At 48.0% G+C, this 23194-nt stretch overlaps 1 protein-coding gene across 11 annotated transcripts in view; it reads left to right on the top strand.

Moving 5' to 3' along the window:
* The window catches only part of ZMYND8 (zinc finger, MYND-type containing 8), a 96554-nt gene that overhangs the window by 44778 nt on the left and 28582 nt on the right, over positions 1–23194 (top strand). For all 11 annotated transcript variants that reach the window (XM_004687451.2, XM_004687455.2, XM_004687452.2 and 8 more), the window contains 8 exons: positions 2506–2619; positions 5147–5239; positions 6307–6394; positions 8864–8919; positions 11920–11997; positions 12962–13077; positions 16360–16841; positions 22781–22918. In XM_004687451.2, the coding sequence (XP_004687508.1) occupies positions 2506–2619; positions 5147–5239; positions 6307–6394; positions 8864–8919; positions 11920–11997; positions 12962–13077; positions 16360–16841; positions 22781–22918 (1165 nt within the window). The remainder of the gene's footprint in view (positions 1–2505; positions 2620–5146; positions 5240–6306; positions 6395–8863; positions 8920–11919; positions 11998–12961; positions 13078–16359; positions 16842–22780; positions 22919–23194) is intronic.

Here is a 23194-nt window from a genome sequence, read left to right as displayed (position 1 = left end):
TCTTAGGATGAATTTTTCAGAAGTTAACTTACAGATCTCTGCCAGTGCACGTATTTCGAAATGCTTGCACACCCTTCCGCCCTTCGTGGACTCGGTCTCTTGAGCCACCAGCAGAGGCCACGCTGGGAAGACCAGGGTCGGCGTGGCTTCCGTGGGCTTGCCACAGCTGCTCAGGCCACGCGTCTCTCTCCAGGGTCTTAAGTACGAAGGCGTCCACAGTGATGGAAAAAGAGGCATGAGCCACATATTTTGCAGAAGAAAAGGACAGAAAGCCAAAATAAAGAAAGTCATCTACAATGTGTTAGAAGAAGAGTATTCTAGGGTGCACGAAGATGAGGAATAGGGAGTAGGTGGGATGTAGGATGTTTCCATTTTAAACGAGTGGATGGGAGTGGTGGCTCCGGTCTGATGACGACCTGAAGAAGGTGAAGGAGACACGGGAAGACCTTCCGCTCGGCCTGCAGAGGGCGCTACAGGCACAGGGCCTGAGAAGCACCTGCAGAAGCCCAGTGCCCCTGCCTGGGAGTGGGGACCCATGTATTTAATTCGTGGCATCTGAACTCCCTTTGTTCAACCCAGAGCAAGGTGCTGGCTCTTCCACTGTGGCTTCTGTTCCTGGCAACCCAACAAGGACACTTTTCCAGAATCCCAAACATACGAATGTCATCTACACAACCACTTAATCATGGAATCTTATTTGGGGTCTGAGGTTTATTGGCATTTGCTGTCAAACGAGGAAGCTTGCTTTCTGTGAAAGGGGGAGCCCTCCCCGAGACAGTGTGTGGGGGATGGCTTTTGTATAGAGAAGGGAAAGGACAACATTCTGGGAGGACGTTAGGCATCAGGTCAGTGGGATCGTATTTTTAATGGTATTCGGCCCCTAAACTTGCCCAGTGTTCCTTGGCTGACCGTAGATGGATTTGTGGGTGTGATGCCCTGTGGGAAAACTAGCCCCCAGTCCATTTTGTGCAGTGCGTGGACTGAAACGTTGGTCTTGAGCGATGCCTCTTTATTAATAAGGTAATGAAATGGCCACTCAGATATAGGATACGTTTGCACTAAACAGTAGTTCTTGCTCCAAACGATGTCACGGTGGCTAAAACGAGGGGTTTATTATTAACACATGTGGGAAGAACCCAGGGGTAATGCCAGGCTGGAGTTTTTCAGAGCTAGACCTTCCATCTCTCCATGGGTCCATCAGATGCCTGCAGTTTTAGCTCATTCCCTGCACAGCACCCCCAGCGCAATCCTTCCCCCCCCCCAGTGTCTGCTCTGGTCTACCAGCAGCCTCCAGCTGATGTGCCTGGGGCTCATGGTCAGGGTTAGTTCCCTAACTCTGGTGCAGAAAAGACTGAAGACAGTTGTGTGGTGCTTTCAGTCTGTGTTGTGGAGACCAGGCATGACCTTCAGGAGCAAGGAGTTGGGGTGCAGGGAGAAGAGGGGTAGCAGGTAGCCCCAGTGTTCACCAGCGATAGCTACCTGGAAACAGACCTAAATTCAGACAAACAGGTGTTGTGTCTGAGATCTGAGCTATGGGGTCCCCAGTGCTTCATGGGTGAATACCTGAGTCATCTGCCATTGGGTTTTTGTGTCAGGGAGTGACCACAGGGTGCCCTTTTCCTCGATGACCAGCCAGACGCACAGAGAGTTCCCTTTGGAGCATCTAGAGGCAGGAGGAATGGAGACTTAATCCAAATGAATCGGGGACAACTTTTCTCAGCTCTCCCTGCACAGATGGTAGAAGAGTGTTTCCTGACATCATCAGAATTGGCTATTTTTGTTGTTGCTGCTACCTAAGGATTCTGAAGCCCTGAAATAGCACTACATTTGCATAGCAGAATGCAGTTTCAGACGTTTCTCCAGGTCTCTTCTTTAATGAGAATTTCCTGTACAAGATGACATCTCTTGCTTGTGGTGATGGCAACAATGTGCTTCTCGTGGAGTTTTCTGGAATGCCCGAGAGGGTGCATGTTGCTGATGGAAGATGAAGTCATGTTTTATTAGTCCCCTGCCCTCCTGGGATTCTTTACAGGAAAAGCGATCCCTCCCCTCTGTGATGCCATTGAACGGATGCTCGTCAGTTTCCTGAAAGACACCCCAGCATCTTGAGAGCTCAAGTTAAGAGCTGATTTATTGTGAGGTGTGGTCACCCTGAAACCATCAGTGGCCTTTCCTTTCACATCCTCTTCTTGAAACCCAAGGTCACATAATGACGGGCTTCCAGGGGCCCGTCTCCTCCACTGGAATAGGTCAGACTTTCCTGAGCTCAAACCTCGTGCTGATCAGGTCATCAGCGATGGGACCAGCTTCTCCATTTGGCACTGAGGCTGGTACCTTTTGGTCAGGTGGACTGAGGGCCTTGTCAGGTAGAGATTGACACCTGCTGGTGCAGGTGGGAGTGATGACTGCAGGGTGAGCTGACTGGAGAGGCGGGTGGGGGAGAAGAGGGGGTGCCTGGGCAGTGCCTTTTCCCTAACCGGACGTTTGTGTGATCTTGGCTTGCAGAAGATCACAGTAGCAGAATGCATCGAGACGCAGAGCAAAGCCATGACCATGCTCACCATCGAGCAGCTATCGTACCTGCTCAAGTTTGCCATTCAGAAAATGAAGCAGCCGGGGGTAAGAGGAAAGCTCCCTTCGGGCTCGGTGTCTGTGGACTTGTGGGGTAACATCTTATACCTTGTTGCTGTAGCTTTTCAGACACCTGTGCACACCTCTGGACCCTCTTGCCTGAATTCAATATCTGTAAATGAAATCGAAGGTATTATGGCCCTCAAGCAGTTCTTGCTGCTCAGCACGCTTGCCCCAGAAGAGTTCAATCGGGAAATAATGTACAGTCAGAAGTCGGCGGGTATTTTAACATTTGGACTGGTTTTGGAGGGAAGGGGGATGCGGTGTTCCTTTCCAGGCAGATTAGTAAGATTTTTTTCCCTGTGAGAGAGCTGAGTATTACCAGCTTCTTGACAACCTCGATCTGGTTGATGATGGGACCTTCAAGTCAGACTCAACAAATGATTCCCATAAAGAGTCACAGTGTGGTCTGCTCTTCATTTTTGAGGTGAGATTGAGGTCCAGCTGTGGCCTGCGAGGAAAATCTGGATAGTAGAGCCTGGCCACCACACGCAGATGGCGAGTCCTGCCGTCACGCTGGCTTCCTCCTGAGAGTGCAGACCTCATATGCATCGTAGCTGTGTGGTGGTTGCAGTTATTGGTGACAGTCTTTAAAAAGGGGGCAGGAAAACAATGTTTTCAAAAGCAATGTGTGGCTCTCCCCTGGTGGTGCGATGGGTAAAGCACAGCACTATGAAGCTAGCTGCAGCCACCGCAGCACGAGTTCGATACCCGGCCAGGGAGGTGACCCACAGGGTGCAGCTCTCCTTTCCCACCAGCTGCTTCCCTCAGCAGTGTGTCTCAGTCAGTCGGCCTGTTCTGCTCCCCACTCTGTCTCTGGTGAAGCCTCTCATCCCCCACACCTCTGGTCTGTACCCCAGTTCTTTTTTTTTTGTACCCCAGTTCTTATGTGCTAAATAAATTAAACAGATCTCTAACAACAACAAAAAGCAATGTGTTACAACAATATAGTCAACACTGTCATTTTTCCATAGAGATTCTAAAGAAACGTGTGGGTGGGGGGAGGGGGTGTCTCTTTCTGATCTGAACCCTCTGCTGGCAGGTGACCTTTGTGAAACTCCCCAAGGTTTGCTTTCCAAGTCAGGTGAAAATACAAGAAGGAGGACCCTTGGGACTTTCAGTAGCCACTGTGGTTTGATTTAAAAAAAAAAAATAAACATGTTGGTTTTGAGTTTCTACCCTGAAATTTGATATGATGAAAACAGTTTTTCATCCTGGTTGGTTGTTGCTGAATTGGGGATCTGTTTGTCTCTTACAGAATCTCAGTCCATGAAAGCGAAGTTTTTAGCCTCAGTTTGGTTTAAAAAAATTGTCTTACCGTGGAGTCATTTTTATATTGAGTGACAAGGAATTACTTCCTGTTTTTCACAGGTTAAATTATATCTGCCAAAGGCTGTTTACAAAAAGAATAGATTCATGTAGACTTGTCAACACGAAAGAATTATAAACTGAAAGGAAACATCAAAGAAGGCGCTGCTTTCTCACATGTTGGATATGAAGCCAGTCAGTGCAGAAAGTTACTGATTTTGTTGAAGTGTTCCTTAAGATGGTCAGATGTCCCTTCTCTATAAAAGAGGACTCGAATGACTGTTCACATGCTTGCTGGATTATAATTGGGTATTTAATTCAATTAAATTAAATACTTTCTCTTGATAAATAAACACTACTTGTCAACAAACCAGGCCTTGCTTTTTAAAGCTGGTTCCAGCGAGCCTTGAGAAAAGGGCCTAAAGAGAAACCTTGAATTCCAGCCCCTTTGTTGAGGCAGTCCGACTGTTCATTCTTTTTTTAAAAAGCATTCATTTTATTTATTTTTGTGTAGAAGACCTGGGGTACAGGCCAGAAGTGCACGAATTGAGAGGATTCATCAGAGGCAGAGTAGGGAGCAAAACAGGCAGATCCACTGAAATCCACTGCTGAGGGGAGCAGCGGGCCAGACAGGAGAGGTCTGCTGCGCTGTGTGGGTCAGCTCCGGGGCCAGGGATCAAACTTAGGCTGCCACGGTGTTAGCACTGAGACTCACCCCCAAGGCCACCAGTCTGCATTTTCAAAGGAGCTGTACCATTCCACCATCCAAGAGTCTCTTCATCTGTAAAGTATCTTAGGAGCTTGGTATTGGTGTGGCAGGGCTGGGTGAAGCAAGATTTCTCCTGCAGTCAACTTGAATTGTGGGCATTTGCAGTGTACACCTCAGCTCACCCAGAGTCCAGGTCTTGGCAGCAGATAGCAGCCTCGGTGACTGTTAAATGAAGGAGGCAGGACCTGTCATTTGGGGATAGAGTGAAAATAAAACAAGTAACAAAAACCACACCAGTGAGCCTGTGATCATGGATCGCCAGGCTGGGTTTGCACTAGTGAGCCACCTTGGAGCTCTTCAAGGCCCTTCCCCCTGGAAAACTTTCTATCTGTGTTCTCTGCAAAGTGGTCTAATTTTTAAAGCCCTTGCTGACATTTGTGCTGGGGTGCTGCAGCCCTGACGGGTCGTGCCAGCATGTCTCCTTTGTCTCTCTTGTAGACAGATGCATTCCAGAAGCCCGTTCCGTTGGAACAGCATCCAGACTACGCAGAGTACATCTTCCACCCCATGGACCTCTGTACACTGGAAAAGGTTGGCACCATCAAGAACCTCTCGATGGTCGTCCATGCTTGTTATGACCGAGGTTCTCCCTTGTGCCACCTCAAGTTAGCTGCATTTTCCCTGCTCTGTTTATATTTGGATAGAAGAACTCTTGATCCGCGAATCTCATCCATAACTTTCTTCCAGGGCTGGCAGCGGAGTGTTGAAATCCGCTGATTAGCTCCAAACATTACTTCTGCTAGTGATTCCAGCTTTTAACCTGAAAAAGTCGCAGCTTCTGAAAATTGGTGATTTGATTGAGTCTTAACTCCTCTCTTTTGGAGGTGCTAATGAGAACAGCAGGAGGCTAGAAGAGAAAATTAAGTGTCTGGGAAACCTCCAGATTAGCATTAAAGATGTGGCTTCTTAGAACTCAAATTATTCTACCAATAAGGATATTTTTTTAATGCCTGAAGGTGTCTGTAAAAAGTTCACACTCAAATTCCATGCTGAAAATTACACTTATAACACTTGAGATTGTTTGTACCCAGTGTTCTGGGGTTGATTTTCAAACTATGGGCACCAAAATATAGATAAAGAAAATCATGGAGGAGGAGAAGTTGAGGACCCTCCCCTACTCCCATCTGAGCAGTAAATCCAGCTCTGGAAAATTCTACACATTCTCCTGGTATTCAAAAACCATGGGGTTAGAATTCTAGCTTCATAAAATAATAGCTGTGGAACGCTTGATAATTCTTAACAGACCTCAGTTTCCTTGTCTCTGAAATGGGGGTCCTAGTAATGGCTTCATTGACTTCTCAGTCCTGAGACTGTACAGTGAATAACAGGCACATAGTTCTATAAAGGATCCTGGCTCATAAAGGAAGCTGCTTGAGAAGTGACAGTTGTTATGAGAAAATTTAAGTTAGTGTCTTGAATTTAATGAATACTTTTTTTTTTAGTTAGACATCTCAAATATAATAGCATCTTGGGAAAAGAGTAAAAGCATTAATTAATTTGGCAAATGACTGCTAAGGAAATTACGTGGGGACACAGGTGTTATTGGTGGCAGCGTGTTTAGATTCCCTGATGACTGTGCGCCCTGCTTTTCTTCCCAGAACGCTAAAAAGAAAATGTACGGTTGCACAGAGGCCTTCCTGGCGGATGCAAAGTGGATTCTGCATAACTGCATCATTTATAACGGGGGTGAGTGACTTAGATGACTCCAGAAGAGGAGCGTATGCTGTGTATGTTGCTCATTTACCATCTTTCATGCAAAAAATCAGGCACCCAGTCATGCGTCAGGGCCAGTAGCTGAGACTGTGCACACAGGTAACTAATGTGTGTGATAAGGGGGGGTGGTAATGACCTGCGTTTTAAGGTAGGAGCTGACATCCGCAGCAGCTCGTGACCATTGGGTGCTGATCCCTGTCCTTTGGAAAAGCCTTATTTTACAACAGAGTGCTTTGAGTTTCCGTGTGCATCTGAGGTGTAGCTACAACCTCAGATGGGACTCAGGATATTTCCATTACCCTATTATAGTCCCTTTTGCACCATTGCAGTAAATCGCACTTCCTCAGAGGGAACTACTGTTCTGGTTTTTTTGTTTGTTTGTTTTTTGTTTTGTCACAATATATTAGTTTTGCATAGAATTACCTGTCAGTGGTGTCAAGAGATTGAATTCTTGTATTTGGCTGCTTTCAGTGTTTCCATATTGTTGTGTGTATCAGTGGCTCATTTCTTTTGATTGTTGAGTGATTTTTTTTTTTCATTTTATCAACATACCATCGATCCATTCACCTTGGTGATGTTGATAAATATTGGGCTTGTTTTCAACTTTTGACTGTAGAATAAAGCCACTCAACATTCTTGCGCAAGTCTTCGTGTGGACATACGGTTCTGTTTCTCTTGGATAAATACTGAGGAGTGGTATTGCTGCATCGTGGAATAGGTTTGCATCTAACTTTACAAGACATTTTGCTTGTTGTTTTGCAAAGCTATGGTATCATCTATATTCCTAGCACTGAATGTGAGCGGCTCCACCATTGTCAACACTTGATACTATCTGTCTTTAATTTTAGTCATTCTTGAGGGTGTAAAATATGTTGTGGTTTTAATTTCCTTTCTATAATGATTAGTGGTATCAAGTATCATTTCATGCACATATTAGTCATTTGTGTATGTATGTGTGTATATATATGTGTGTGTATCTATCTATAAAGTAACCATATCTTTTGCTCATTTGAGAATTCAATTATTCTTTTGTTATTGACACTTCAATTATTATTCTTTTATTATTGAGTGTAGGAGTTCTTTACGTATTATGGACAAAATTTCGTTTGTTGTCTTTTTGTGGGAAGTCAGTCTCCTGGACAGAATGGAGGTGGATTTCCATTGAGTCCTCCACCTTGGGCACCTGTCCGTTTGTCCCACTGCCCTGCCTGTCCACCTTCTGGCAGCGTGGCCTTTTGGGGTTCTTCCATCCTGCTGCTTTTGTCCCCTGCTGAAACACTCTCCTCTGTGCCTTGATGGCTTCCCTTGTCCTCAGACTCTCCTCTGTGAGCACTTAGGGCCCTCAGTACGCAGACCACATGAGGAGCTCTCGCAGACCTCTGCTTCTTGACACTGTCCGGGCGCTGTATTTATTTTTGCTCACAAGAGATGTAAACTGCTGCCTAGCCCTTGGCCCTGCATAGACTGGTAGCTAATGTTTCGGGGAAGACGTACAAACAAGTGTCTGTCAGGTCAAAGCACATGATGACCATTAACTCCTAGCTGGGCTGGGGCTCCGGAGAGGGCAGAGTGTCACTGGGCATCGGGAATTCGAGTAAGTCTATAAACTCATGTAAACAAGTGAGTGAGGTCAGGTGGCTGAAAACAGCAGTCACATCAGGTGGCCACTGGCTGTGAAGTGAGCTCTGGACAAGGAATTCCTGCCTGACCTGTTGCCACTGGACACTCAAGTGGCTTGTGGAATACAGAGTTAACAGAGCGCCAGTTACATTTGAGTTATTTTGTGCACCTGTGTGTGTCTGTGAAATCTTTTTGAAAGTAATACGCACTGTAGAGTTTGAAGAAAACATGGCTTTTTGATTGTCTTTGTCCTCTGGCTTAGTGCAAAGGTGAGGGATTTAGAGTGAGATCCAGGTCCCTAACTTATAGCTAAGTGGCCTCGTGGGCAGCTGTCCCTGTGCAACTTGACTTGACTCATGAATGAAATGAGGACCTTTGCGTCGGGTCCCCATTGAGGCTCATTGAGTAGTTGATATGAAATTCTTCAAAACTTTGGGTGCCCAGAGATACTCATTTCAAGCCCGCCTTCCCCCATAGCCCTCTTAGGTTGGGGTCTGGAACAATGCATGGAGTAAGACCCCTTGCCACTAATTTGTACCTTTAGAAGGCAAAAACCCCATTGCAGTGTTAGTCCCTGGATGCGAGGTCACCCCCACATAAGACGCCAGTTGCAGATAAGGCAACGTGGAGATTCCCAAGTCCGGTCACTGTTCATGGGAAAAGTCAGACCACCTGAATTCATGTCACAAGCCAGAAACATCAGATTTTTTACTTTGGAAAGCATTATGCTGGGGGAACGTAGGAGATTGTGAATGGAAATTGATCCCAGTGGCAGGTGTTACGGTATTTCCAGGGATTAATCCTATATTTTTATTCCCTCAGGAAATCACAAATTGACTCAAATAGCGAAAGTAGTCATCAAAATCTGTGAGCATGAGGTATGTATGTGTCTCTTGTCCTATTTTCCGCATGCCCAGAGGGAGGGGCGGGTGCTGGAGTTTGTGTTTGCAGAATCTCCCCGATGGGTAGCTGAGGGGATTTTGGGATTTGCTTATGGTGTGGACAGCGGCCCCTCTCTTTCTCTTTAAGGAAAACAAGAGCAACGCAGGTTACAAATCACCCTCGCCTCAGCCTGGCTGAGTCGGGGAGCTGCACATGGTCTTTCCTTCTCAACCTTGGGTCCTCACAAGCATGCTGAGTGGGGGTTCCACAGTGGTCCGAGTTCCTGTGTCCCCACTGTGGCCTTGAGTGAGGTCCCTTTCAGTGTCCTTGTCGAGGATATTTGGGGAGTGCCTGGGTGTCCTGGAGAGTTTTGAGTGTGTGGATGTAGAGGTCCCGCGGGCTCGTGTGCCCCGGCTGGAGAGGAGCTCTTAGGAGCAGCTGGTCTGCATCGCATCGTTCACTTGCTGCCATGGGAAGAAAGCCCTATGCACACTTAGAAGTTGGCCGTGGCCGTGTTGTACATTCCTAGAGAGTCTTAGAACCTGCCTGTCTCTCCCACTGTGCATGTTTTCTTGCTGATGGAACAATAGGGAGAGCAGGAGTTTGCCTTGCTGTCCCGATGATTCCCCAGAGTCATTGTAAAAGTGCAGTTACCAGGTCACAGCCCAGAGCCCTGAGAGCACTCCAGATGGAGCGTCCCGGCACCCGGGGGGGAGCCCAGCTGTGGTTTTCTGTGTGCTTTCTGGGTGGGTGTGTGGGTGTACGTGTCTCTCTGGGGTGATCAGTGAAAATAGTGGTGTTTCACATTTCTTTGGGGACAAATGATGTACAATTTATAAATTCACTGGTGGCTTGCAGGTTCTTGTGGGCATGTCCAGTCATTTTCCTCTTGGGGATTCATCAGTTTCCCTGCGTTTGGGCTCAGAAGCGAGGCCTTTAATTGGTTGACTGCCTGATGGTGCCTCCCCACCCTTTTTCCTGCCATTTCTGAATCTGCCTGTTGGCCACACATGGCTGCTTTGTGGGCTTCAAGTTTGCGTTCAGGGCTGACCTGACCTGACATTACCATTCATTTTCCCCCATCAGTACTTCTGGAATAGTCCAGAAGCAGAGACGGTAAAAGGTAGAAATATGTTCTACCGTTTATTTATTCATTCATTTTACTCATTTTTTAAAAAAGAAAAAAGATTTTTATTTATTTATGCACACAGAACTGGGGTACAGGCCAGAGGTACAGGGGTGGTGAGAGGATCCACTGGAGACAGAGTGGGGAGCAGAACAGGCAGATGGACGAAGCCCACCGCTGAGGGGCAGCGGCCGGCCAGGAGAGGTCTGCCGCGCTGTCCGGGGCTGCCATCCAACTGGCACTGCAGCGGCTGTGGTTCACTTGTGGTGTTGTGGCCTAACCGTTGTGCCCCCAGGGAGGACCCCGTTCACTCATTTTTTTAATTGATCTGTTAAGTCAGAAAATAAGTTAAAAGTAGTTGAGAAATTGTGGCAGATACATTCAGTGGAGCATTACACAGCTGTGAAGAAAGAGGAACCGCTGGCCATTGGGACCTTGGACGGACTCCAGGTGATTATATTGAGTGAAATGAGTCAAATAGCAAAAAACATAGTGGACAGCTTCACGCATCTGTGGAATATAAGCATATTTATACATACATTTCATCATAAACCATAGCACCTGCGGCCCTCCCTGGTGGCGCAGCGGGTTAAAGCACAGCACTGAGAATCTAAAGCCGCTTCCGCATGAGTTCGATCCCCGCCTGTCCCGGAGGTGACCACATGGCGCGGCAGACCTCTCCTGACCCGCCCGCTGCTCCCCTCAGCAGTGTACTTCGTCTATCTGCCTGTTCTGTTCCCCACTCTGTCTCTGGTGAAACCTCTCACCGCCCCTGAGCCTCTGGCCTGTACCCCAGTTTTATATGCACAAGTAAATAAATCTTTAAAAAAACAAAACAAAAAAAACCATAGCACCTGCTATGTATTTGACACATTTCATGATGTAAGAGATACAGAAAAACAAGCTTGATGGCCTGAAGCTACTAGTAATTCCCAGGGCCATGGTGAAATGTGTGGACTTGAGAGTCCAACTTTACTGGTTCAATTCCAGGTCCAAGTGGTGACACCTGGAGCAGGTTAATGATCTCATCTCGGGGTTGTGAGGAATAGGTGAGTTAATGCCTTAGGATACTAGAGTGGCACCAGCACACTTTAAAAAACCTTTGCTGAATACATTGATTACAATGTCACTTGAAGGGGCTTTATGTGTGTCTCATGTAGTTTTTAAAAGCCTGTTTGACAGGTGCTGCTCTCATCCCCATCCTGTTGATGAGGGTCTGCATCAGAGGCAAGAGTGGGCTTGAGGCCCTGACTCTCAAGAGCGGTGATGGCCGTAGGGGACACTGCCTGGGAGGGAGGAGGCCATTGTGTCATAGGACGGTCAGGTTGGTGTCAGCGGAGGAAAACTAGGCCATGAGGTCTTAATGAAGCACTTTGGAGAGTGTGACAAGCAGAGGCCCAAGAGGGTGTCCGACAAGGCGGCTGAGGTCAGGTCACACATGGCCTGGAAGGAACCATTGACCAGGTGTTTAGATTCCTTGTCCGTTTTTCAGCTTTGGCTGGAGAATTCTTTCTTTCAAGACTGGTTCATCTTCGATTCTTAATTGCAAACCCACCCCAACTGAGATGAGCACAGATTGTCCCAGTAGAGAAGACAGCCCGGTGTGAGGACCGGGGCAGGACCAGACCTGTGTGTGGAGGTGGCTCTGGCTGCTGTTTCTGCGGGAATGAGCCACAGCGGAGCGAGCGTGGACGCTGGGCCGTGCGGTCCGGGAGAGAGATGGCGGCTTGGGTGGGGTGGCAGTGTCGGGTTGGCGGTAAGGGCTTGGATTCAGCCCACTCTGGGCTCCTCTGCCGAGGAGGCATTTCTGGAAGGCCACCAGATGTGAGGGCCCTGGGGTGACTTGCTCTAACATATTTTTGCTTTACAGATGAATGAGATTGAAGTATGTCCAGAGTGTTACCTAGCTGCTTGCCAAAAACGAGATAACTGGTTTTGCGAGCCTTGTGTAAGTCGGAATTTCTTTGTTTCTGAATTCTGTGCCTTAACATGACTGCCCAGGACAGCTTTCTGCGGGTGGTGTGGTTGATGAAACCTTGGCTGAAGTTTTTCAGTAATTTTTTGTTGATGACGTTACGGGAGAATGCGCTGCACGTAACCCCGGAAGCATTGTGAGTTACTGTGCTCGTTACCTGGGTAGACGGCAGCCTGCACAGTAATGGGGAGCTCATCAGAGAGGGGATGCCCAGCTGATGCAGATGTTGGGATGTGCGTGAAGCCAGCGTGGTATGACTAATTGTGTGGGGTCTGTTCTAAGCGGTGGGGAAGTGCTACTCCGGGCTAACAGCATGGTCTCCCCAAACCATGGTTCTCGGGATCAGGGCTAGACCACCACCCTCACCTTCCCCACCTGCCTGCATTCCCCAGACCTGTAGTCTGCAGCGGGAAGGGGGCCTTCTTGGGGTGGGTTGGTCGGGGAATGGGAGCGGGGTGGAGTGTATTGTGGGCAAGATGGGGCAGGTAGAGTTGAGAATCAAAACATTGTTTTTGTTTCTTCCTGCCTTGGAGACGAACACCTGCACAGTCAGTACCGTTCTCAGTACAGACTCGAGGGGATATTGCTGGCCCTTAATATATACAAGATTTAATGTGCTGTCCATCCTCCGACTTCACAGGATGCAGGAATTATCTCCACGCTGTGCAGGAAAGTGGTTGGCCACAGCCCCCCAGATGATGGGCTGCAGCCAGGATTCAAGCCTGGTCTTTGCTCAGCACCCGTTTCTTCTCCTGGGTTAACCCCTTTCCTAGCTTCACCCACATTCTGGGGAGCACCACCCGGGGAGCCCCTGGTCAGTGTGTGGCCTGGTTCACTTCTGCCTTTACTCTGTTTAATCACCACACACGCCAAACGTCATATGTGATTCTTGTTGTCAGTTACATCCAAACCCTGGATTTTGTTTTTCTTTTCCTAGAGCAATCCACATCCTTTGGTCTGGGCAAAACTGAAGGGGTTTCCATTCTGGCCCGCAAAAGCCCTGAGGGATAAAGATGGGCAGGTTGATGCCCGTTTCTTTGGACAACATGACAGGTGGGAGTTAAAAATTCGCTCTGAACGTGCCACTTGAGTGGAACCTTTGATGCTGTCAGTGGCTGTGAGAAGGGGGGTGCTGTTGCTCTGTTAAGCCTGATAATTCATCAACTTGGGATTTTTTCTACATGTTAGCTGGAAAGGTGTCTTTGCCTTGCTTTTGTGGTTTGGCTGTTCTTTTTTGGATTTTTCTGGTGTAAATTAAGCCTCCATGCAAATTACTTTTGAAAACTATCGTTCTAGGTATCGGAGGTATTTTCCCAGATTGCCTGTAAATGACAATCATTGTGCTGGGCCATTCCCTCCTGTTCCCTTTTCTTGGACGCTAGAGTGGGAAATTAGAAGGGGTTGCTGTTTTGACAGGCCCCCTCCCCTCCGCTCGTGGTGACGTGAATTATCCCAGCTAACAGCACTTCCCTTTAGCGAGTGCACCCAGCACAACAGGTAGGCAGAGATGAGCAGCAGTTAATACCTGGTTTCCCTTTTAACAAGTTCCGTTATGATTAAATGAGGCAAAACCCTTTTCAGAGCCCAGCCAAGCCACTAGAGGAAGTGTGTGAATATGTCGGGGGAGGATACATAAAATGCACAGTCTAAAAATCATCCCCCCCAAACCCCCCCCCCCCGAGAATATACGAAAATGCTATTTATATTTTTAAACAATGCCAGGCTCTTCAATGAACGTTGCATCTCTCTGTAAAACTTGGCTTGGCATCTTGGAAATCACAGAAAAGAGTGAATTTCAGTGTTACCTGCAATATGCTTTATTCAGAATCTCGGCCTTCCGTTTTTAGATCAGACGGGAAGACACCAAGGTGGTCTGCCGGGTTCCACAGTAAATAATACACTTGATTTTGACCAGTTCCGTTAGAAAGCTTCTTAATAGTCATTCAAATGAGTGGCCAGGCTGGGGAGAGGGAGGGATGTCCGACTCTCTGCGGGTGTGAAGGCTGAGATCTTGGCGTGAAAACAGGTAACACACGGATGACCTCTGGCAGGAGGGAATGGCAGGTCTGGGGAGGGTCCGGGAGAGAAGAGAGTCCCCCAAGGCCGGTGTCCCCACAAAGAGCAGGGGCAGAGGGGTTTGAACAGCGAGGGGAAGGGTGGGCGGGAGGGATGTGGCCGGGAGCCTGGCTTTTATTTGAGGGCCAGAGGGATCGGTGCTGGTGTTCGGTTTGTCTTCCTGAGGATGGAATCAACCGTCATGGAGTTAACCTTCTCTGCCACTTAGGCTGTTTTTGTTCTACAGCGAAGCACACTGTGGGCCTACTTAGGATGTGTATGGGTGGGGGAAAAGCCTGCCTCACGCACCCATGATTCCCAGGTCTCAGTCTGCTCTCCGCTTTGTTAGATGGGGTTCCTGGGGCTGTTCCCCTGCGCTGAAAGGTGTGGTAGGGTGGTTCTGGGCGGTAGCCACCACGGATGGCAGGCCAGCAGCAAGTCTGAAGCCCTTGAGATTATCCTAACTGCCACCTCCCAGTGTCCTCTGTCCCCTGGTGGGAGGGTGTTGAGCTGCTGGCTGTGCGTTTGCACAGACATCCGAAGCGGCGGGTATTCCGGGAACTGGGCCGGGGCTGGGCCGGGAGTCCCCATGGGGAGGCCTCTCTCCTGAGGGCCTTTCCCTCTTGGGAGTGTCCCTTCCTCAGACTGAGGGGGCTGGGCTCGCCGACAGCCTTGCAGGGTCCTCTGCCCCTTCTTCGGGGAGCTCGCTGGGGGCTCTAGAGCCCAGACCTGAGTCGGGAGCAGGGTGAGCACAGTGGGTCCGGCGACAGCCTCGGGAAAGCGCCAGACCACTTTGTGCTCCCGGAGGGACCCGAGGGAGGCCCTGCATCGCCACGTTTCAAGCAGTCTCATCACGTACTTTCTGTCTCTCATGGGATTTTGCTCCTTTTGGTTTTATTTCTGAGCGAGAGACAGACGGACAGACACACAGTGTTATGTGAAAATATAGAAAATACTTTATTAAAGTATTATTAAGTGCCTGTAGAATCACAAAAGTGCTGGCATTCATTGAGTGCCTCTTACACAGCAGGTACGGTTGTTAAGTGCTCTTGGTAGAAGTTTAGAAAATTCGTTGGCACTTGTCTGTCGACTGAGGTAGCGCTGGTTCGCAGCACCGCAGAGCGGAGCGTCTCAGATGCTTGTCAACACCCAGCCTCCTCCACCAGAGGCCACTGGGCCCTGCAGTTCGCTCTCACAGTTGAAACCATACATTGCTTTTCGGGTTGCCACTTCCCAACGGTTTCCTTTTAAGTCCTGTGGAGAATCCTAATTTTATTTTATTTTTAAAAAATATTTATTTATTTATGCATACAGAACTGAGGTACAGGCCAGAGGTGCAGGGGTGGTGAGAGGATTCACCAGAGACAGAGTGGGGAGCAGAACAGGCAGACTGACAAAGTACACTGCTGAGGGGAGCAGCGGGAGAAACAGGTGAGGTCTGCCGCGCCATGTGGGTCAACTCCCTGGCCGGGAATTGAACTTGCACTGAAGCGGCTGCAGCCAGCTTCGCAGCACTGCGCCTTAATCCACTGCGCGCTGCCAGGGAGGGCCCGAGTCCTAATTTTAAAATAGGAAAAAATATAAGCTCTTTTGCTTGAATGCAGAAGAGTGAGATTTGGGAGTTAATTCTCTTTCAGAGTTGTAGCCCGGGAGATTTTCTCATGCCACTAAACCAAAGCCAAACGGGACTAGTTTCTTATCTTTTTAAATTGGGTTAAAACCACTAAGTCTATTGCATATCTTTATATTTTAGCTTTTTCTTATGCTGTCCTTACTGACAGAATGTGACTGTTCAGTGAATGTTATTTTTTCCCCTTTCAATCCAAGTCATTTAAAAAAAAATGGGATAGGTTTTAAAATCTCGGCTAATTTGGTTTATGTCAAGGAAGAAATCCTGGAAACAGCCTTAAGTGCCCATGGACACATGGATGAATAATGAGATTAAATGGAGTACTACTCAGTCCTGCACAGGGAGAACATTTTGTTGTATGTGCAACAGTACGGAACCTTGAGGACATTGTGCTGAATGAAATGAAACGGGCACATTGTAGAAGGGAAACCACCACAGGGTTCCATGTATTTAAAGCATCCAGAACAGTCTAAATTCATAATCAGGTGGATTGGTGGTTGCCAGGGGCTGGGCTGGGGTGACAATGTCGTGCACTTAGACAGTAGAACTTAAGTGTTCTTAGCACAGTTCAATACATTTTTCGAAACTTAAAAAAAGAGCCTTTAAGAAATGGCCAAAGTTGACTAATACTCTCTCTTTCACACCCCTAGGGCCTGGGTTCCTATCAATAACTGCTACCTCATGTCTAAAGAAATTCCTTTTTCTGTGAAAAAGACTAAAAGCATCTTCAATAGTGCAATGCAAGAGATGGAAGTTTATGTGGAGAATATCCGCAGAAAGTTCGGGGTTTTTAATTACTCTCCGTTCAGGACACCCTACACGCCCAATAGCCAGTACCAAATGCTGCTGGACCCCAGCAACCCCAGCGCCGGAGCCGCCAAGGTAGACAAGCAGGAGAAGGTCAAGCTCAACTTTGACATGACGGCCTCCCCCAAGATCCTGATGAGCAAGCCCATGCTGAGTGGGGGTGCCGGCCGCAGGATCTCTTTGTCGGACATGCCGAGGTCTCCCATGAGCACAAACTCCTCTGTGCACACCGGGTCCGACGTGGAGCCGGACCCCGAGAAGAAGGCCACCTCCAGCCACTTCAGCGCCAGTGAGGAGTCCATGGACTTCCTGGACAAGAGCACAGGTCAGCCGCGGGCTCGCGAGGGGGGCTGTGGGGCACCGGCTTCTTGGGGGGCTGCACCCGTCAAGCCCACACTGGCTGTTGCCATAGAACCGTGAGGAGCTCCAGTGGAGCACATTTTAAGTGAGTGGCCCATGGAAGTCTGGCTGTTCGGAAGTAGAAAATGAGCGAATCCCCGCTGGCCAGCTGGGGGTCATTCCAGAAGTGAGGGATGGTGGTGGCCAGAAACCCTTCAGTGTTAAGTTCAAATGTCTCTTGGATGAATCCCAACAGCTGTTTCTTTCCGAAGAATTTTATCTTAATGGAGCATGGGTGAGTCTCTCAGAGTTAACATTCACTGGACTTTGCAGGCTCAGTTGGTAGCGCAGCAGGAGAGGGAGGCAAGAGCCCTTCCCCCAGAGCACTGCTCGGTGAAGTGCACCACAGTGACACGTCTCTGGCCGTCTCTGGCCCTTTTGGAATGTGGCAGTGGAGCCTGGGCAGGGGGCTGGCGCACATGCGCTTTGGGCAAGAGTTTCCTGGTCTGTGCGTCTCCGTAGTAGCAGGACCTTCCTGCTCCTTCCTAGCAAAGGTGAAATGGACAGTGCGTGAAGTAGCCACCCCCACCAACTGGGCTCCACAGTGTTTCTTCTGGTGCTCGTGGGACAGGGTGAGACGAGGGAGGGAGCTGAGCATGAGAACAATGGGCTTCTTTCCAGGATGGGTCATCAAAGTTGAAGTGCTTGTGCTTCCGTTGCTTGTAGTTGCTTTTAAAACATATTTTATTTTTGCATAGAAGAACTGGGGTGTAGGCCAGAGGTGCAGGGGGTGAGAAGATTCACTGGAGACAGAACAGGGAGCAGAACAGGGAGTGGGAAGCGCAGAGTGGGACGCAGAAGACAGGAGAGACCTGCTGTGCCGAGTGGGTCAGCTCCCTGGCCAGGTATCGAACTCAGGTTGTTGAACTCGGGTGACAGCGCTGAGAATGAACCCTCGGCCACCAGGGAGGTCCCGTTGGCCGATTTTGCTACTGGACGTGCAGCTAGCACATGGCTCGTGAGTCACCATGTTTTTTTCTGGCCCACATTTCAGGAAACAGTTGTAGACTAATGTAACACATATCATATGTTGAATTAAGAGTGCTTCTCTCCTCCACATGAGGTATGGAGGTTGAAACGACATGAGAATGCCTGACTCCACTCTCATCGTTGGAGTGAGGAGTTACTGTTAGGTGGGGAGTGGGAAGAATAGCCCGCCTCTTAGTAGTCTCTGCCAGCAGGTGCCCAGGTCATTTTGCTAATCATAATTCAGACACTCAGCAGTAGAGAACAAACAGGTGATACCCAGAATCATGTTGCCGCTTGCAAGTTGCCCCTTGACTTGTAACAGTGCAATAACATCTTAGGTTTTGTGGGCCTGACTTTGACCCAGTGATGCAACTGTCCGCCTCTTATTGCTAAATTCATGTCTTTTACTAGAACAGCCAATTGTAATATGTGGCTGGGACTGGGACTCCTGAAATTTGAATGGCATATAATTTGTATGTTCTTTGATTTTTACTTACTTCTTTTCAATAATCCGAAAATGGTCAATGCCGTTCTTAGCTGTGGGCCATACAAGAAGAGGAGGGGTAGCGGATTTGACCTGTAGGTTGACTTACCAACCTCTGCAAACCTTGAGGAAGTTGGAGGAAGCTGTCAGTCTCCCAGTCCACGGAAGGCAAGTGGAGGTGCCTGTCGATGGTGAGGGAGGTGCCTGCTGGAGTCCCACACCCTCTCCCTGAATCCAGCCTGGCTGCTTTTCCCGGCAGCCCAGTGCCCTCTGCTGTTAGCAGTGACAACAGCAGCTAGTGGACCGGAAGTGGGATATTGATGGCTGTGCTTCTGCCCCTGGGAGGAGCCTGGCGAGACTGATTACCCAAGATGGTGTCCAGAAAGAATTGCCATAGGATAATAGAAAAGACACAGGTTCAGCAGTGGGGATTTTGTAGCCAGCACATAAAACTACCAATGGAAACAAGCCATCAAGTCAAACTGGGCGCTTAGGGGCCTGCCCCCTGTTTGCTTGGGGGGAGGGAGGCTCTGAATCCTGCGCCCATCGTCCTTGGGCCTGGATTCAGCTTGCTCAGGAGCATTTGACTCAGCTGCCGTCACCTGTCACTCACACTGTCCTGGGGTCCTGCACTCGAGTTGTTCATATTCTTGGTGATTTTCCTGCTCCCCCTTTATTTAGGCCTCCTGGCCAAATTGATGCCTTAGTCAATATTGCTTTTGGGATTCTGAGTTAAGTCATTAGTATGGTTATGGCAGGATTCTGGGCTCCCGGCTTTTACTCCATCCTGAGCTGACGGGGCTTTAGTCTTCTGGTGCCTTCTGGGTTACGGATGAGCCAGAAGGGAAGACACTCTTTTATTTTTTTAACTGGAAACTCAATACATACCTGTTATAAGATAATCATTAATTATGAGAAATCAACCCCCCCCCAACAGTCCACCTCCAGGCATTGTTTCCAGAATTTTCTCTAGGGTGGCTCTAAGTCACACTGTTAGGTTGAAAATTCAGATGTGTCTAGGGATCAGTGGCTGTGGGGGTGGGTGAGGCTGGAAAGCAGCTGGGATGGGGGTGAGAGAATCAGAGTGCAGCCACTTATGTCTCTAGTTCCTCCAGATCCTTCTGTGATGTGCTCAGCTAGGGAGGGTCCTTTGCCTTTTGCTCCGGCTGCTTTTCAGTGGGCATGTGGGCTCAGTGTTGCCAGATTTCTGGTTGTTGAAAAGAAGTCTCAAATGTGTTTCCCAAATGTGAAGTACTCTTTTACTTAATGACTCAAATTAAAAAAAAAAAGAAAGTGTGCATACTGTTTCAAGTGTAGGTGTGAACAGCCCCGTTCATGGATGGCCTGTTAGGGTGTCTGGCGTAGGCTTTTTGGATTTCACCTTGTGTTCTGAATCCTTTCCCTTTCAGTATAGCGACTGATGGGTGGTGGATGCAGCAGCCCTTTTGAACCTATAGGTTGTTTCCAGGGCTTCAGAAGTGGAGAAAATACAGCATGAATCATTAACTCCTCCACCCCCACCCCACCCAGAGCGCTGGGTGCGTGGGAGGGAAGGGACCTTTTTTCCAGTTTAATTCTGAAACTCATGTTTCATGCAGTCAGAATAGCACTTAGCCCAGGCTAGGATTTTGTAAATGTAGAGAATAAATGATGTGTTTTAGCCCACACTCCTGAGTTGTACATCAAAGTCTAAAATCTGATTCAATTATTGGTGACTTCAAAGGCAATTAGTTCTTCCTTTGAGCAAGATTTATGGCTTTATAAAAGAATTGGCATCTGTTTCAAAGCTTAATTGAAATGAGCATTTCCAAATGTCCTTTTGCTTTGGAAAATGTCCGTGCAGTGATTGAAAGTGGGGTTTCTCAATCTAGGTGCTGTTGACACTTGGGCCCGATAATCCCCGCCTGGGAGCGGTGCTGTTTTCTGCCCCAGCGTTTGTGGCTCTGGCGCAGTGTGCCAGGCCGTAGCCCCTCCCACAGTGATGCAGCCAGAAATGTCTCCACAGGCCCTCCAGGGCCCTCGGGGTTTGCCACCCCTCCATACCCAGAACCAGCCCCTGAAGGGACCATGCTTTTGAAATTTACCACTGCGACCAACATTCTGATCGCTTCACCTTTATCTTGGAAGCTTTTCATGATTAACATTTTATTCTGTGTCTTCCTGAGTATCACATGTTGCATTTGGATTTTAATATTATAGAAGACATAATAAATAAAACAATACCCCACTCCAAGAGGTAGCAACTGTTCAGAACTGGGTGTTCAGGTTTTTCAGTGGGTATAATCATGTGGAAAGAGCTTTTTGTGGTGGATGGGGTCATGCTAATCCTTAAATCCAGCAGCATTTGACGTTTTCCTAAGTACATACAGTTCTCATTGTCAAGGGTGGATAGACAGTACATGAAATGACAAGAAATGGGGGCGTGTGCAGGAATTTGGGGGAACAGTTCTTGAAGAACCTGGTTTTATTCAAAAGTGAGCTTGAATTTTTTAAATGGATACATTGATGTGTCTTAACTTTTTTTTACACATTTTTTTTAGTGAACTATCAACTTTACATCTTTGGTCATTTATTTCCCAGTAAAGAATTTCTCCCTGCAGGGTGGTCACCACAGCTCTCCCACCACCAGATCACCATATCCACCACAGCCCACCGTGTTCCTCCTCCCATTTTCTTCCCCTTTCCCCTCCCGGATGCCGAAGGTCTATGGTCGGCTTTCAAGGGTTGGTTGTAGATTTGGTCTTTGGTCCTCAATATTCCATATATAAGTGAAGTAATCGGATGTTCATCTTTCTCTTTCTGGCTGATTTCATTTGGGATAATCCCGTCCAGTTCCATCCATGTTGGCTCAATGGCATGATCTTTTTGATCGCTGAGTAGTATTCCCTTGTGTTTCCCCCTACCCCATCTTCTGGATCCTCTCCCCTGTTTTGGGGCTTCGCTATTGTAAATAGCTCTGATTTGTCATCTCAGTGTAAATTTTATGTCCCTGCTCATGCTCTCTGGAACCTCAAGTCATGGGTTTTTGATCTGCCTGTTCTTTCACATGTCCCCTTGATGGCCACAGAGGGAATCAGAATTAAAGCTTGTAAGAACATAAAATAGTAACACAGTCACAGAATTCCTTATATTTTTCTATGTCAACACATATATTTTTGTGTTTGACTTAAAATGTTTTCTTCGCAGCAAAAGTACAGTTAAAAGTCTTCTATAAAACAGAGCAAAATGGCCCATAACCAAAATACCTCCAGTTGACTTTTTTTAAACTGATGAAAGTCCTACAGGCACATGGCAAAAACTCAAACCAAAAAAAAACCCTGCAGCAGTATGAAAATTGTATAGGAAGGCTTTAAAAATAAATGAAAAAGATCTGTAACCCCTATATTCTGAGTTACACTTTCTTATCTAAACTTCACCAATAGTTTATAGAATGTGCTTTTAAAAGTAAAGATACGTATCCATGCAGGTAGTGGTGTGGGTCAGCTTTAAAAAGTATTTACACCTTGGGGGCCTTTACACGCACTGGGGTTTACTCTTTCTCTCCTCCCAACTTCGGTGGGCACCTCTCCTTGCCAGACTGCACAGATGGGTGTCATTCGTTTTAGGGATTACTTAGCATTTGAACCTTCACTTACTTAGCTAATCTCCAGCAGATACCTGTACGTATCAAACTTAATGGCCACTTCGCCCACACATCCTAACGTTCTTTGTACAGACACGCCTGTGGAGTGACATCCTGGCAGGGGGAACTTGGGGGGTCATGTGTAGTACACATTTAAGTTTTGGGTCATGGTCAGCATCACCACCTTTTTTACCCTTAACACAAGGTGCTGTTTTTAAAACAAGTTTACCATGCAGGTGAAAAGCATTGAGGCTAGAGAAATGTCCTGTTACTTTATACAGTCGGAGGGAGAGATGGTGCACCGATGTGTCCTGGCCCTCCAGCCACGTTTGGCTTCATTCAGCAAAACCTTTGAAGGGGAAGCCTGAGCTCTCCTGGGGATCACGTTGGCCCCGGCAGGTGTGACGGCTGTGGGAGTGGCCCCGTGTCCCCCTCAAACGATGGCCTGCCACTTGTAAGCCTTTCTCCGTCTCTGCATCTGGGCCAGGGTGGGCGCTGGTTTGATCGCTATTTATTTTGAGATTTGCACTCCTGAACGGGCCAAAACAATTTCAGTGGCAGCTTAGCCGATTTGTCGTAGAGCTTTGTGTTTAACACAATAACTGGGGGCCTCCTTCCTCTGTGGCTCTAATGGCTTGACATTGGGTTAAAGTCCTTTCCCCCTGCCATCTGGTGCTCCGGGGCCTGGTGGAAATCAAATACAGTGTCTCCGCTCGCTGTCTACCTACAGCAAGACTTTTATTTGTCGACTGATTATAAACCTGCCTTTTGACAAACCAACCTTTTTCAGCTTCACCCGCCTCCACGAAGACAGGACAAGCAGGGAGCTCATCCGGCAGCCCGAAACCCTTCTCACCCCAATCGTCCACGCCTGTCGCCACGAAGACGGACAAAACGCCCACCGGAAGCATCCTGAACCTTAACCTGGGTCAGTGGGGTTTTGGGACAGCTCGGTCAATGGCAGCCCTTTTGCAGGTTGTGTGTGGTTCTTGAAGTCTGAGCATGTGTAAATGATTTAAAAAGTATCGTAGATGGAGAGGAAGAGAGATCAAATAAAATGACAAGGAAGGGGCTTCCTGGGCGGGTTGATGTGCTGAATTGTTTTATGGTGAAGTAACTGAGACAATGTCTACTGTCTTATTGCCCTTGAGACACAAGGTAGCCAGTTCTCAAATCTGCAGCTACACCCATACCCCTCCCCTCC

This window comes from Condylura cristata, unplaced genomic scaffold (genome assembly GCF_000260355.1).
Source record: "Condylura cristata isolate star-nosed mole 26May11 unplaced genomic scaffold, ConCri1.0 scaffold00022, whole genome shotgun sequence".
Lineage (NCBI taxonomy): Eukaryota > Metazoa > Chordata > Mammalia > Eulipotyphla > Talpidae > Condylura > Condylura cristata.
Note: the sequence above shows the minus strand (reverse complement) of the source record. Positions and strands in the feature narration are given on the sequence as shown.